Source organism: Toxotes jaculatrix, chromosome 23 (assembly GCF_017976425.1).
Source record: "Toxotes jaculatrix isolate fToxJac2 chromosome 23, fToxJac2.pri, whole genome shotgun sequence".
NCBI classification, from domain to species: domain Eukaryota; kingdom Metazoa; phylum Chordata; class Actinopteri; family Toxotidae; genus Toxotes; species Toxotes jaculatrix.
In genome coordinates, this window is record NC_054416.1 from 4,637,461 (window position 1) to 4,654,895 (window position 17,435).

Below are 17,435 nucleotides of genomic sequence, written 5' to 3' on the forward strand. Positions count from 1 at the left end.
AGGTACTGTATATAAATCACAAGAGGAGAGAAAACAGTAAATCAACTGCAGGAATGTACAGCACTATATCATCTTTAGCTATAACTTGGGACCTATCATTTAACCCAAAGCGTGAAAGTCCCTATGACATCAAAAAAAAAAAACTGTGTGTCTGTTCTCAATTATGCTGAGGTCTAGAAAAGGGTGTGTAGTGTGTTATTTCTCATCACCAACACTAGACAGACAGGCGGTTCAGCGGAGACCCCCTCCCTCAGGGCTTAACTAGCTGGGAGGTCCCACACTATATGGCAAAGACTTAGTGTAACGCATACAAGCAGACATATGCACACACACTCAGAAAATATATACCCAAAGCCACATACTATAAATCTCCAACACACACCCTTGAATATTCAGTGTCTTGGTATTTCTATGAGTCACTCTGTTGCTGCCTCTCTGTTAAAACTGGCACTTTCCTCATTAATCTCTTGACCTCTCCAGCTCCCTCTTCCTTTCTGTCTTTCCTGTCTGCTTTCTTGAACTCCCTCACATGCTCGTTTCCTTCCGTGCAACCTTCTGTCCTTCCTTTCCTTTCATCCTTTCTTCCTGTCAGTCTCGCTCTCTCTCTCTCTAATCGAATCCTCCCGACCTGTCTGGCAGAAAGCAGTAGCCTTTCAGTAAACGCTGATGCCTCGTTCAGCCTAAACACATATGATCTCAATACACACCAAGAAATCTTTACGTGCTGACATACACGGACCCCGTCTTGCTCTCGCTCACTGGGCATCGCAAAAGATCAGCTCCTATCCTTCATCTCGATAAGTCGATTTAGTGCTACATAAATGTTTATGAAGGTCTGCAGAGATCAGAGGAAGAGCGGCAGGCTCTAAGTGCTTTGATGAAGGTCCCGTAGTTTAATGAGGGATTATATGAGACATGTGGTGTGGAGGAACCTGCTGGGATTAATCAGACAAGCTTGTATGTTTGTGTGTAATCACTATATAACCAGGAGGGCTGTATTGTAAATTACAGCATCATGCAGGATAACACAAAGTCTGTAATATGAAAACTGGAAGCAATATGCAGTATATCACTTAACATACAACATGTAACTCAGCCAGACTGAAGATGCTGTGACCCATGGTCAGAGTTTTAAACCCTCACAGATTTTTATGCACTAAATATGTCTGAAGGTAACTGCAGGCACTCAGGCCCCCCCTCCCCTTTTTTTCTTCCTCCTTCCTGAAGAGAAAGTGACAGAAACTTTCAGTTATACAGTAGCTAAGAGAAGGCCTGCTTCCTCCTCACCTCGACAGCTGGCAGGTGTCCCTGACCAGGTGCCATCAGCCTGGCACAGTCTGATGCTGGTTCCCTGGAGGTCAAAACCTGGCTGGCAGCGCACGCCGCAGGCAGCATCAAAGTGGTTGTTGCATACATTTTGGACGAAAAAGCCATTTTCTGGAGGAGACAGCACTGGACAGTGAACCACTGGAAGAGAAGAGAAGAGAAGAGAAGAGAAGAGAAGAGAAGAGAAGAGAAGAGAAGAGAAGAGAAGAGAAGAGAAGAGAAGAGAAGAGAAATATAAAAAAAAACAATATGGATGGTGCTGGTAGTGGAACAGACTGGAAAGTTAATGTTCCTGACAAAGAGGATAACCAAGCATGAAAGCAGAAAATTACAGGTTGTCAAACATCACCTCCCCAGTCTGCACAGAGGAAAGAAGAGAAAGCACAGTGCATGAAACTGGTGATTAATGAACATCATCATGTTCAGATGAACCGCTGTGTTGAAATCACTGGCTTGTTCTTTGAGAAATCGGGGGGGGGGGGGGGGGGGGCGCGACTGAAATTACTGGAAGCAGACTCAAGATACAGGATGCTCTAATCTCATACCTCTGTGGAGTACTGTGTTTGCGTTCCAGTTGATTCATCACTGTATCACTACATTTACCAACCCTCATGGTTTTCTGAGCAGCGTCTGGTTTTCACAGCCATCATTCAAAGGCCTTTTTGGCCTCGAAATTCCCTCATATTTCTTCTTCTACAGAGCATGCTCACTCATGTATTAAAACATATATCGCTTTCCTTATTATTACAGCTACATGAGGCCTAAAATTTGCTCTATTTCCAGTTTCCAGTTGGATGCTATTATAGACTGGAAGCAGGCCGAATCACTATTTTGTCAACTGACTATAGAAAGTGTCACAAAGGATTTCTGCCAACTCAAGCGTCTGGGTTTGAGACAGATGAGGCTGAATCATGGATAGAGCATTTAACAGATCAGTTCCTCTTACCCTGGCAGGTCATGCCTATTGGCTGATAGCCCGGCTTGCAGACGCAGTCACTGAGGGAAGTGCTCCCAGGCTGGGAAGTGTGCTGCAGGTCAGGGCATGGCAGGCAGGTGCTCAGACCTCCTGGTGTTCCCTCTGGTTTGTAAGAGCCGGGCGGACACGCTGGTAGAATGAGAGGATATACAGTTAGAAACCTTTCCCAGAATTATGCAGTATAAATGTATGTAATGTCACGCACAAGAAAAGACACAAAAAGACAGCTGGTTGGAAAGGCTGGGTGATGGACGTTTATATAAACGAAAATTTAGCTGAAATTAAATGAAAAACTGTCTCCCTGCTGCACGAGACTGAAAAACAGCTTTGTAGATTTATGAGGAGACTTTGATCATATTCATGTCTGGACATGTCGCGGCGGAAAATGTGGCAAAAATGACACAATGATCTCACTGACTAGGTAAAAAAGACAAGTTCAGTTCAGCATCTTAATTGTTCCAAGCAGGAAAAACTGTTTTGTGGCACCGGACACCATGAGCCATTTTCATGAGAAAGAAATGCAACAATCAAAGAAAGGTTTATGAGTATCTAAAACCAGTTATGGTTCACATGGAAGCACACATGGGCTACATTAGAAAAACCCTTTTGATCACCTGCACATGCACACACTCACAGACACACACAGACATTACACACGCCGTACGTTTCCTATTAGCATCACCTGAGTCGGATCGGAGGACATGCTATAAAGATGAAGAAGCAGGGTTCATACGAAGGTCCTCCAACATTCTTTTATTAACTATCAATCAACTTCTGAAAACCAGTCAGTGCATCGCTTACGTTGGAGAGAAGTTAACAATGAATGACTGAATCCATCACATGGTTCTTATCAGGGTTTAAAGGTTACTTTCACATGGGATTGTTCATAAATTACAGATTACCTGATTAAAAGAGCAATCACTGATGTAATTCGCTGGGATATTTTTAGTGACGTAACCTTATTCCCTAATATCCAGTGATCTCACAAGCCTCTGATGTCTCTAAATTAACTACTTTAAATTAGCTCTAGAGTTTAGTGAATGCTTATTTGAATTATGTTATTACCAGGGACAGCAGTCCTTATCAGCCGCTGTAAGAGTAGTTTCACACAAGCAATTTGCTGCGCTAACAATTCCCAGAATTCACAGCGATTACTGGTGCACTTAGAAGGCTAAACCTTTATCAGTCGCTACCCAAACTCAAAGCAATTTTCTTCTGTGTTGGTTTTGTTCCTGTGTATCCACACTACTTTAAAAGGAAGCTTTTCAAACAGCACAATCACATTACAGCCACAATATCTCTGATGACTGCGCTTGTTATTTACATGTACACATGACTCACACCAGCTGTTTTGCCATCTTTTTAGTTCAGTAGATGAGAAAACATTCTCAGGAATTACTGCAGAATTGCTTGGTTAACTACCGTTTGCAAACTGGTGTGATTCACAGGACCAATGTATAAAGTAGGTTTGTTGCGTGTGTGCTTGTTCAGGCTGCAGTCTGACACTGTATCTCCATACACATTACTGCTAAACCATTTAATCAGATCACAGAAGTACCGAATGGAGTGAATCTGTTAGCAGATTACTGTTCGTGGGTGCTGCACTGTTACTCACGTCATAGTCTATTCAAGCAGATCCAAGTGTTGTTTTGCATTAATTGGAAAAACAAACCCATATAATATTGACTGCAGCAGTTTCTGAATCAAAACAGGCTCCGGAGAAAAGCGAGTTTCAGACAGCTTCTTAGATACTTTCATTTGGTGCCATGGACTTCAAATGAGAAAATCATAAACTCTCTTGACCCACACCCACACACATCATTTAAACACTTTGAATAAATCAAAAAAAATATATGCAAATTCTATACTATTGGGATATCTGAATGAATTCAAAGCCTTTTAGTGTTAGTAGCAAGACAAGTAATGAGCTTTACTAATATTTCAGGATATAAAAGTTAGAATATCACTTTTTGACAGTTTCTGAGTTTGTTGGCAGCAGTTCAGAGGTATCCAGTTTAGTGAACTGACGAACATAAATATATAACAAGCAGGTTCAATTATAAGCTGTACTGTAGGTGAGACAGAGAACCCACAGTACTAATATTCATCACAACTCATTTACTCGCCAGAGGCCAGGTGTGAATTTCCACTGCTGATCCAACGCCAGCCTGGCCTCTCACCGCAGTCGCTCTCCCTCCCTTCGCTCTCAGCTGAGACCCAGCAGCAGGTCAACCAGGAGATGTTAACTGACTGTAAAGCAAGCACTGGCTGCTGGCACTAAAACGCACCCAGTAACCCACATCAAAACATATATACACACACACTGAAAAAAACCATGTGGTATACCTGTTCTGGTGCAGACGGTGTGTTTGTGTCAGTTGGCCTGGTCTGCAGTTTTCATTTGATAACGAGAGCAGCAACTTCTCCATCCTGAGTCTTTTAAACTCAGAGGAGGCATATTACATAAGAGGGAGCGACAGCTGAAAGTGTCCCCTCTGTTCAAATCCTCAGGAATCTGTTTTACAGCTTCATTTAAGGTTTACAGGAAGCCCAGTTATTTTTAATGTGACTAATAATTCACCCGAAACGCGACAGTGGAAATACTGTATCGAAAAAATATAAAATTTCAGCTCCTGGCATGTTGCGTGTACTGGCAGGTAGAAATGTATACAGACAGATGCATCATCACACACATATCTGAGCACATACACACTCACACCCCACACACACGCAGAGCGTAGGAAGACCAGACCTCGGCTTCTGGCTACGGGAATCGAGACGAAAGAGGGAGGGAGGGATGAACAGGAAGGGATAAATGATGAAAGAACAAGTACCCATGAATCTAAAATTACACGGAAAAGCTGGCAGGTGAACACGGAGAAAACTGTGTAAATCTCCTTTAAAACGTATCACTGCTCCATGACTTCAGCCAGAGGACAGACCCCATACTGAAACTAATTGTGGTTGGACACTGCGCTGGTCTGAATTACGCAGCAGCCAATAGTCTCGTTTCTTGTCCATCTACTTACTGCCTATGGCTGCGGAGTTAACTCTGCTGCACTGTACCCTTCATTTAGAGAGGAAGTGGAGCGTCAGCTGCCAGCTGACCATAAAACAGAAAGAGCCCGCTGTGTCTGAACTGGCTGTAACCATATGTAAAGACAGCAGCTGGTCAAAGGGAACTACTGTACGCAGTAATGATCTTCAGAACGGAAAGAGCGAGCCTCTTTAGACTTACAGCAATATGTGAGCAATACAAATAACTAATAATGAAGTTAAATGCCATGTCCTAGCATCACCAGCTTTAAACCTTTCTTTTTTTTGAAAGAATTATTACTTTAATAAAAGAAATTGTGAGTAGACCAAACAATCATCTTTGAGAGGAGACGTGGCGATAAGATAAAAAGAGTCAACAAAATGGATGTCTGATTTTCCAGCAAGGCATGTCTCCTTCTTCACTCCTACAAATTGGCTTTCACTCCCTTAACCACAGACCTGAGGTCTGCTTTGCCTCCTTTTAAGGAATAGGTCTGGCAATATTCTTTGTTTTATTGTTAACAAATCCTATTAAAAAATAAATAAATAAAACCAAAAAAGAATTTATCCTATTAACCATTTACAAACCAAGGCCTGATCTATAACTTATTTCTCTGTGCCATAGAAATTCACTGCTGTTCAAAAACTACTAAAAACACATCAGTGAGCTACACTGTTGTACTGGCTGACTTGGTCCTTCATTACTGTGAATTGCAGCTTAACCATTACTCAGGTTGCATTAAACCCAAACCTCCCAAGAGTTAAATATCTCAGCTGTCATTAACATTCAAAATAGGAAAAAAAAAGAGAATACATTTTCTATGGATTAAACAGGAAGTCAATGATAAAACCAAGCACAGGCTAGTTCATCTGTTAAACTCCTTTCTCCCAATAAGAAGTAAGTCATTTAAACTGGCAGACACGTCTGGTCCGGGAGCCAAAGTTACTATCACACGAGAATCTCTCCCGTCTCTGGGGGGACACTGGGTTCGATTAGCCAGGCCTAAAAACAGACTGGGACTGAAACGATGAAAGGAGATCCAGAGGGAGAGCAAGAACATCTGCCTCCTCAGCCACAATGACAAACAGAGAGAAAGAGAGAGAGAGTTAGTGAGAGAGTGGTTTTCATCTTAGAGGGTCATATTCTGCTTAGTCCAACAAAATCCACAAACACATGCTTGCAAACACACATGCCAATCTGTACAGAACTCACACACACACTGCTTCCTGCATTACTTTCAACGTAAACCATTTATGGTTTTTTTTTTAAAAGAGGGAGAATGAACTGAAAAACCTGAACTTTTCACATGTGTGAAATGATGAACTGAGATCAGAGAAGTAAACAGATCTGAGACTTTAACAGATTCTTGTTTACTTATTCTTTGATCAGACCTTGGGTCTGATTTTGATCAAAAATCTTGGGCAAAGTTCTTGTATGTCTGCTTGTGTTAGACAAGTTGTTATTACAGAAATGAATCAAAAGGTATACTTGTGGTATCAGTGCAGAAACTCAGGTATTGAATCGCCATTAGAATATTACATCTTCAAACAATTCTCAGCCCTGTTCACAAACTTGGCGAGTTCGGAGTGTTAATTTCTTTCCACCAACTGAATCAGGCAGATTTGTACAGAAGCAGAACTGGAGTAGGTCATTTCCTGAACAAAGAATGATGAAGAAAAATGACGAATGGTGAGAAAAGGCAGTGAGCAAATAGGTAGTCACCCAGTTAAATGAACAGTGAAATTTTCCTTTGCCTTTTTTGGATTCACTGTTCCTCTATTCCTCTTCTATTTTGACATGCAGTATTTTTTTTTGCACTTTATTGTCATTCTTCCATGTGCACTGCACATTTTTATAACTTCTGATAACAATATCTAAAACCACAGAAATGTTACCCAGCTACAAAATGCCAACAAAACAAATGTTCCCATTGTTTCTTTTTTGTTTTTTTAATTGAGCTTTTGACAAATGAAAACTATTGGAAACAAACCACTGATGACTTTCTGTTACAGAACAACATATTAGATCTGGGGCTGGGTATCACTTGAACATTTACGACATGTGTGCCAATATAGTTTCTGTATCATTTCCAAAACAATAATTTTCCAATACCTTACTGTGTGGTCTATAAACATTTTACAGCCTTTTTTATTTAACAAAATATACCAAACTGCTCAGTGCATCAGTTTTTAATTAAAGCCAAAATTAAGTTTGGTTAAAGTTACAAAAGTGTCCAGTATTAGATCAGAAAATACCTGATCAAAGAATAATTTAACAAGCCTAAGCACTAAATTATAAACATGTCACATTTAGGTCAGTTCTCTCAGGGTCTATCCCCAGGTCTTTAGTGTTATGTTGCTTATACCTTGTGTTTTCTAACAGTGGAGACAGAAAAAAATATGGCATGTTAGGAAGGTTAGGTAACATTATGTGCACTATGTGCAAAGCTGACAATAAAAGTAACAAATATTTCTGTGCCCCTATAATATCCGTGATGCCATGACCCAGTTCTGACGGTCTGTCGTCTTCAAAGCTGAACAACGGAGACCGAGGAAGTCCAGCAAAATTGCGAATAGGCTGCTAAATTTGGACAGAGGCCTGGCCGCTTGTGGTCGAAGGCCCTCTCACACAAGAAACGTTGTTAAGTTGGACCTTAAATTCCAGGGTTTTTCACTGAGAAAACAATGTTCACATGCGAGGAAACTTTCCACTCTTAACCGAGACTTCCCATGCACACTTGAGGTGCATAAATAGACAATGAAAATGGACAATTAAAATGTATAGTCTAGCCTACGAAAACAGACATATGTTCACGCAACAGGCCGACAGAGGCATGAAGAAACTGTTACTCAGCTCGAATGTTTCATTTCAGGTAAACACAGTCTGTATATACATTTACTCAGAGCCAGCACATTATATGCACCTCACGCTGAATTCATCTGGACCACCAGAGAAGCTTAAAACGGTGGGATTTAGGGATGTGAAGAATGTAAATGATACATACGTCAAGCCAAACACATTCAGCACTAATGGCACGGATTGAATACCACACCTACAGATCGTCCATTGCATTTATGGTTTCCTAAGTGAAAAGCCACCACGACGAGAGAGCACTCGCACCTGTCTATCACCGTTTCATTCAAACTGCTTCCCTCGAGTTTCCCAAGCTTCAGGACTCATGGGGTCATAAAGAGTGAGGATGAATGTGTGAGGTCTGGCAAATTCCTTGAACTTAAAGTGACACTACGAACAAGTGACAAACATAATGTCCCTGAGCAAAACACTGGAACACTTATGAACCAGGAAGCTTTCAGTAGCAAGTTTCCGACTTTGAATCCACTGAGAACAATCACACAGTCAGCCCACAGACAGCTGTCACCTGGTTTAGTTGTTGCTCCACTCGGGGTTACACTGTGCCCCCTCACAGAGTCTAAGACAGAAACTGAGACTGTGTTTGCAAAAATAAGGGTCACAGGAATTGTCCGATCTCAATACATGGGTCACCTGAAGCTGAAAAAGTTTGGGAATCCCATCTCCGTGGAATGTCAGAGAGCTCTAAATCACATCGCCAGAGTCTCATTGAAGTGTGGTCTGCTCTCCAGCTGGATCGCAGAGTAAAGAAAAAAAAGGGGGGGGCGGGGGGTGGGGGGAGATGTGGCTGCTGCACAGCTGTCCACCTACGCAGCCTCCATCTGAGGGGAAGGGGAGGGGGGACCTCCGCAGACCCCCTGTTCCGAGGAATGTGAAACTTCTGCGATGTGATGCAAGTCAGTCTTTGGAGAGGAAGCTGAGGAAGTTTAGTGGCTGCTCCATCGCTGTTTGCCTGCTTATTATTCAAACCTATTCCTAAAGGAGAATTACTTCACCGCAATTGCTAGACACATTTTACGGATTACCAAGGACAGGGAGACTGTCCTGCTCGCTTATTACAGACTCCGGGAACTTTGGGAATGATCGGGAGAGCGAGGCAAACCGCTAAACAACTGTACAAACACAGGTTGGTCTCCAGTCTGGTGTGCCTGATTACAGATGTCAGTGTGCTGGGAGATGTTGTGATAGAAGGCCGGGGTATGATCTAGGTACACTGGGGACAACGTAGCATAACACTAACACGTCCAAAGAAAAAGGCCTGTTTTCATATCCTTTTCAGTTGTTGCGTCACCATTTCACCAAATTCCTAAATGTTTTTCACATTTCCTGACGTGATTTGAGGGATGTGTCATGAGATGTGCATGCACGCACACACACATAAACATACCACGAAACAGCCCACCAGTTGCACACATGTGCTCATATACATGCACAAAAACCACCACACACATTTATCTGTTCCCACAGTAGCCTCAGAGTTGGTGTTTCCCACCGGGAGTTCGGGGAGTGATCCTTCTAAACAGACTCACTGACGGGACACAGATCCACCCGATTTTTGGTGCCAGTGTGTTTCTGTATTCCTTTATGTATTGTTGTTCATGTGTCGAGTGCACATAAAGCACAAACAAAGCAGACCCAAATATCATTTCACAGCATCGCACACAGAAACATGTGCATGAATTTTGTTGTCGTTTCAACTGAACACATTTTTGAGAGCTGAAGAGACCGTTGTGTCAGAACAGAAGCTGACTGAGTCACAGAGAAAAAGAGAAAGATGCCTCTCTTCCCGAAAGCTGGCAGCAGCTAATTTCCTCCGCCCGTGACCTTTGGCGTAGCATGTATCCCTCTCCATCACCTCCCTCCAACTGGAGAGGATTTCAGTCAGTCAGCTCACACACTCACACAGTGAGGAGATCAGAAAGTGAAGGGAAGTGGGAGGCAGCTGAAAGAGCAGTGAAGAGGGTTGGTGAAAAAAATCCAGGAGGCGGACGAGGGTCACAGAAAGGGACAAACATATTGGATATGAAGAAGGGCAAAGGCCTTGAAAAAGATAGCGGAGAAAAGCACTTAACATGCTGAAGCAGAAATTCATTCCACGTTAAGTTCTCAAGGGTACATTTGTCAGTTTAAATTATGTGTGAGAGAGAAATGGAGCCGCAAAGAGGCTGAAATATTTGAAGAGCAAAAAGTCAAGGCGGAGAAGATACTGATCGATGATTGAGTTCAGATTCAGCCTCCAAACAGCGTGTGCTTTGTTAGCCCTGGGTGATGTTTCTTAGCCCATGAGATCATGATTTAAAAAAGCTTAAAGAAGAAAAACAATGTTATCATTCTTGGCTACAGTGCGAGTTAATAAGGGATTCACTACGTCCAAACTGATTTGCAGTGAGGCACTCGGTGCTGGCACACAGTATCTTTTGGCGAGTTTCTTTATCCGATTCGAGATTGAGAAGCACCCCGAGGCAAATTTGTGAAATATAAAAATGGACTTGAAACAAATAGCCATTTGATCAATTAAGCTGATTAACAGAGAAACTTAGATTAAATTAAAAGCTGAAGTCATTTATCAAGCAAAAATACCAAACACTCCCTTGATTTCAGTTTCTCTAATGTGAGGACTCGCTGCTTGGACTGCTGTGAAGGTGGGGAGCAGGGAGGAGGCCTACGCAGTAGAAGGTGGGAGGAAAATAAAAGAGAAACTGATGGAGCGATGGAGAGAAAGATGGAGGGATGAATGGGCAGAGGAGGAGTGTTGATGACACAGTGAGGTTCTGATTCACACCACTGGCTGTTTCACGGCTCCTTGTTTTTCATGCTCTCCAGCAGAGGAGGATCCTATTAGGGCCAGTTTATAGCCTCGCTGCCTCCTCGCCCCTTCCTCTCTGTCTCTTTTTTTACACACAGAGTGGCCTCAGTTTATAACACAAGTCATGTCTGCTTTACAGCATCCATGACCTACAAACACGGCAGCAGTAGTCATCAATTAAGGCCTTTTACAGACCTATATGTGTCATTTAATGAGGGAAGAGAGGGCCGAACGGGGCTGAAACCTGTGGTGCTGAGGGAGGGACTAATATGGGTTTCAACACTGCACTGTACTTTAAAACTGCTTTATACAATCTGCTGGGGAAAAAAAAAAACTTCAAACACCAAATAACATGAAAGACTGTCCGAAATCACCTGAGGGGTCAAACGTTTTATAACCAGCAGAAAAATCCTTTCTGGGCGTGAATAAAACTGGGAGAAAGTTTGTTTGCAGCTGGTCTCACTAAGAAGAATAGAATGCCTTTTATTGTCATTATACATCTTTTACATGTACAACGAGATGGAAAGGTGTTAGGGTTATCTGTTTATTCACTCATAAAGACACTTCCACAGGTACGTTTACACAGGATGTAAACTATACTTTATAAATAGTCTGAACCCAACTTATATGCCCATTTCATTCCTCTGTAATCACATTCTGATGTTTTATTTGTCTGGGCTTTGTTAACATAACATCACATAATATGTTATGGGTTGTAAATCACTTTGCAGCTATGTTCCATACAAACAGTCTTTATTACTGAGCTTATTAGTGGCAGTATTTCCCCCTCTCTCAGTCTGGCTCAGAGCCAGTCTGATCTTTGCCCAGTCACTGAAAGCTCTCCATCCATCCACCACAAAAGACGCATGGCTCCGGGGTAAGGAATTGCCTACTCCCTCTCTCTCTCTTTCCACTCTCTGCTCACCAAAGAAAAACACAAACCTAAACTTCCATCCAATCAGTTTAAGCAATTAATGGGGGTTGGGGGAGTTGGTGGGGGTGGTACTTGAACCCCCCCCCCCCCCCCTTACCCAACAAAATAAAAAACCTTCCTCCCCTTGGCCCCTGGAAGTCCAAGGCATTTGCCCCCTGCTTACAACTAGACCAAAACTGAGCCAGAATTCGTGTTGAGCAACTGAAGCTTTTATTTTCACCACAAAAACATTGAGAAACAAGAACTTGGACAGACGTAGATGTACTACACAGAAGCAGACAGTCTTCTGTGGTTATTGATGCTGTGGGGATTAGGATTTATGCAGTTGGAGGAAATAGAGAGTCTTTATACGAAGGTTTATGTAACATGCTGGATGAGTTGGCTAAATTCACTCATCTGGTAGAAATATATTTACTTTTGAAAACATGTAAGTGAAAAATTACGATTGACGATTGAGCAAACAGAAGGCCAGTGTCCTGTGAGAGGACACTTTGATCCATCTGCTGGCAGCGGTGTTAATGGATGTCAGCTGGCTGTCCATCTAACACTGGTCCACAGCAAGCTAACTTTTTAGTAACCCGGTGACCTTTCATCTAGTGCCACCGTGGGGTTGACATTTACCAGAGAAACAACATTCTGGTCAATGACAAGGTGTCTCGGAAACCACTGGCCTGAGTCTTTGACGTGTGCTGTAAATATTAATGGTCTCCGAAAGCGTCTCAGGTGGCATCAGGGAGCAACATTTTTAGCCACTCGAGATATGGAAATGATCGGTCAACCAAACTCATTTGGTCCAGGCAACAATATCTGAAATGAGAGTTTGAATCTTATTTGTTTAGTCCCCCAGACCTTCCTATCATCAGGCCACATTCTGCACCTTGGAAATAGACCCTTTTTGATTTTACTGACCTCTTTCTTAACAGTGTCTTTAAACATATCAAAGATTTAGAGGCTCACTGGTGTAATGTATTACACCAGTGTAGAGTGTGGGCTGTCCCAGGTGACATGAACAGACTCTGTACTATTGCCTCGACAGACAGGCAGCTGGTATGTGTCAGATCCTGGAATGTGGTATATTTTAATGGGTCAGAGGTGTTTGCATGCAAAGCACGCCAAAAACACATGGCCGTGCGTATGTGTTGATCCCTGAGTAGCATACACTTGTGTGTAAGCAAGTGTTAGCGTGACTGTACAGAACGAGATGAGCTGCAGAGTATCCAGGACTGAGACACTGATAACCCGTGTGAGGCCAAGCTCAGCCACATTCCTCTGAGTTCACCGAAAAACATTCATCCTTTGTAGCTTTTTGTTTTTATTTTGACTGATCTTCATTTACACTGGCGACCTCTGCGCGGGGGGTGAGGCCAAAAACAGTGAAAGGAGAGAAGAAAAGAAATACTGATCGCAGCATTCCTCCCATTTCAACACTTTGCATTGTCCTCCTTAACACTGAACAAATTCCACCTCTCTTCTTGTCATTTTAATTCCTGCGTTCAATTTATGTCCACCTCGAGGCTTCCCCTCCCGGAATCTCTCGGTCGTTCACATCGAGACCACAAATATTTACAATGCTGATGCAATGAACGCCTCTCGTCTCCTCCTTGCAAAAAGGCAGAAAGAAACAGTGCGGTCCGGTCCATGCACAGAGAGATGGACGTGTTGCGTTCAGGGTCGAGTCAAAGCTCACTGCTGCCACGCGCCTCCTCTTGGGATCGAGAGGCTTTTTTGAACTTAATATTATAAACATTGGGCAATTCTTCCAGTATCAGTTCTGGGGAAATGTTTTGTTACACGCAGAGTTTTCCAGTCAGCAGTTCATAGGGTCTTCAAGAGGGTAACCCATCTAAATATAACAAAAATATAACAAACATCCATCAATAACTGAAACTGATGGATGTTTTAAGCGTGAGAGTTCATTTTTGACCTTGGAAATAGTTTGACCAAATAAAAAAAAGGAAAAAAAAAATTTACAAGCTTTTTCTGGGGCTTGGAACCAACCCTCTCTCTTCATTCGAGATTGGAGTTTGTTTCATCAGTTGTCACAGAGATGGCTCAGGTGTGATCATACTATACTAACCTTGGGTGGTGACAATTAAGCCGTCCAGAACATGGTAATAAGGGCTCAAATAGATGGTATTTTTATGGCCTATTATCCCAAGGCTACACCTTCTAGCTCTAAATCAGACAACAAATATTTACCAAACATTCTTCTTGTCTTTTCAGCTGCCTTGCTTTATCTTATTTCTTTTTATTCCTTCATTTCCTTCAGGCTTTCATGCCGTCTCCTGCTCTTTACCTCTCTATCTCTCCCTGTCACTGTCCCATTCATCCTGAGCAGTGCCGTCCTGAGCAGAACAAAGCTTTTCGCTGACACCACATTAACACAGTCCAGAGCTCCTGTCTTTCTCTCAGGCTACAGAAGAGGCTGATAAGCCGGGATGTGTGACAGGAGGAAAACATGTTACCCTCCTGCACCCCCACTTCTACTCAGCCTCTCACTCCATTTATCCACTTCCCCATTCCTCTGGTGATCCTCCATGATACAGATACAGAGAGCTTGAGATTGGTATTAGAAGAGAGAGAACAATGTCCTGTTCTGCATGCCAGAGTAAACCAAACTCTGCAAGATCTGGGTTCATCATCCGTTTCTATCTGCTGAGATTCCAGTCGTGTTTTGTGGAAGAGGCTGTTTCATTTGGCTGTCGACAGATTCATAAACAACACTGCTGTGCACTGTCGGGATTTGGTTAGTGTTTCCAACAGAGCACTTCAGCCAATGATAATATTAATCCACAGACAGGCCTAAGGTTTGGTTGTATTATTCTCTGATGTGTCAAAGATTGTTAAATGTGAGAAAACAAAGTCCAAAAAACATAAAACTTCTCCAAACTGTCAGTCTGACAACGAACTCACCTGAAGCCACACACAGACCACCAAGCTTACGCAAACCAAAGCAACCATGACTCTGGCTGCGTCTGTCTGCCACTCAGGCACTGCCTGCATCACTGAAGCACACGGCGTACCTATAATTCACACAACACCTATGGTTCAGCCAAGCCCACTGAGGTTAAAGCAACAGAATATTAAAGCAAGGCACTGGATTTTTCTGAAAACAGCGGGAGCTTGTCGAGTTTACTTGTATGTTCCCTGGTTACGTACTCCTCTCGCCACAAATCTAATTGCTTTTGGAGCCACTACTACTTCAAAAGAGCCTCGTGAGTTATTAGAGAATAAAACCATCTATAAATGTAGGGCTCAGAAACATATACGAGGGCATTTCACACCATTTAACAGAGACGCAAAACTGAGATGAACAGAGCTAATGGAGCATTAGCTTGCCAACATATTTAAAACAGCGACTGCAGTGACACATATTCCAGCACAGGCCAGAGCACTGTGGGTACATGTCAGCTCTATAACTTGAGAATGACGACTTATAGACAACCAAGTGTCCACAACAAAAAAAGCCCACTCCTCTCCCATGAGACGTTGTTATGTGAGAGTGAAAGAGACAGACAGAGGAAGCAATCCTCAGTTGCGGTTGCAGCGCCTCGCTGTGTCCTTCCTTCCTTTCGCTGGCTGAGCCAACTCTGCAGTCTGCTCCCTGCTATTAATTAAACCATTAAAACAGATTAATAAGCAGAGCGGGGCTCCGGTCTCGACAACATCTGATGAGCATTAAGGAGGCGTGCTGTTTGGCATGATGACCCCGATGCCCTTTGCTTTGGCTCTTCACAAATTATTCTCCCCCTGTCACTCACTGTGTCTCTCTCTGAATCTCAAACACTGATCTGAATTATTTATCTGTCACTCCAATGTCTCGCTTTCCGCCTTCTCCACCTGTTATCTAACCGAGGACTGAAAACATGTGGGTACAGAGAAAAAGACCTAGAGGGCAAACACAACTCAGATTATGTCCTGGTTGTGTTTCCCCTCTGAGTTGTGTTTTGAGTGTTACACAGATCTCTGTTGTGTTTCTCCAAAGCACCACACTCAGTGCTGATTTCCTTCTCAGTCCCACGTTCCCTCCCACCTGTCTCCCCTGCATGAACGGTGACATGTCCTAATGACTGACGTCTTAAACTGCAATTACTTTTACACACACATCAGCCAGTGCATCTGGCTGGTCGTTCTGCTCTCCAACAATCACACAGGCTGCTCTGCTCCTCTGTGAGTTTGCATGTTCAGAAAAAAATAACAAGGTACCAGCCCTTAACTCTACACTTCAATAACAGCGACCACCTGCATCAAACTCCAACATTACACTGAGCAACATGGAGATTTAACAGACCAAAGAATGGACATTTCGAAGACAAATTAATCTGTCATTACACAGGCTGCTGGCAAGTGTTTTAACTTGACTGTCTGCACTGCTGGACCGAGTTTAAGCGACACACTCAAGCAAAACATAATTAATGCACTGCCACAAAGATCATCTATCAATTCTGCGGTGGGACCTTTCAAAAGAATTAAAAGCTGAATTTGAGGGTTTCCTCACAGAGAGAAGAGCCACTGCGTCACTACTTCTACTCAGCAGAGACACATCCAGCGTTTCTGTCTGGGGATCAATAGATTAAATTCTTCTAATCTAAATTACAGTTTGTATTTCTATTATTTTGCTTTATAAGAGTCATCCAGCCAACAAAGAGGATTGTGCAACATAAATTTTGATGGAAACTGTACAGCTCCATTGTTTTCACATGGAGCTGATTAAATGATCTAACCTAAAAACATATTTTCAGACTTTAAGGAAATTATCAGAAAGAGGAGGAAAAGACAAAAGAGAGACAGTCCTCCTACATCCCATATTTTCTCTCTCCATAATTCATCCCTGCTCTTTAGCTTGTTCAGGGCTGTTTCTGCTGAGTCTATAATTTGAAACCTACATTCATACATTTAAATTTTCAGCTTGAATTTGCATCTTATGGATCTGTATAATTTTCCAAACCCAGGGAATAATTCCATATGTGTGTATGGACACGCCTGTGTTTGCAAATTAGAGCGACTGTCACACACAAACACTCACAAGAGCAACTTGTGCTGATGCTCTTATCTAAAATCATGTTTTTGTGCAACCATAAAATAATAAGTCCTAGAGCTCCAACATTATAAATAACCAGTAGTAAGGAACACAAGGGTAAAAGGCAAAGCACTCTGGCAACAGATGAAACAGATGTTTTAGTTCCTCAAATGGATATGTATGAAACAGAAGTGGGAGGCGAAGCAATAAAAGCCGCAGAAAAAAAAGGCAGTTAGTTTTAAAATGACGGCAGCAATTTTCGTTGAATGTAGAGCGAAAAGAAAAGGATGCGTGAGATGTGATTTAAAGGCGGAAACTGAAGGTGGAGAGCAGGATGTGGTGTGTCCAGCTGGGAGTCCGAGAGTCAGAGGTGAGGGAAGGCCACTGAGGTCTTGAACACACACAAACATAGCAGTGTCTCAGTCCTCCACCCCCTCCACATTATTGGCTTTCTTGACAGTGATG

General features: G+C 42.6%; 1 protein-coding gene across 1 annotated transcript in view; it reads right to left on the minus strand.

The window, feature by feature from the left end:
* svep1 (sushi, von Willebrand factor type A, EGF and pentraxin domain containing 1) overlaps positions 1–17,435 on the minus strand; it is a 73,687-nt gene that overhangs the window by 33,445 nt on the left and 22,807 nt on the right. Inside the window, exons 4-5 of the mRNA XM_041030778.1 lie at positions 2,273–2,431; positions 1,288–1,467 (exon numbers count right to left, since the gene is read on the minus strand). Of these exons, the coding sequence (XP_040886712.1) occupies positions 1,288–1,467; positions 2,273–2,431 (339 nt within the window). The remainder of the gene's footprint in view (positions 1–1,287; positions 1,468–2,272; positions 2,432–17,435) is intronic.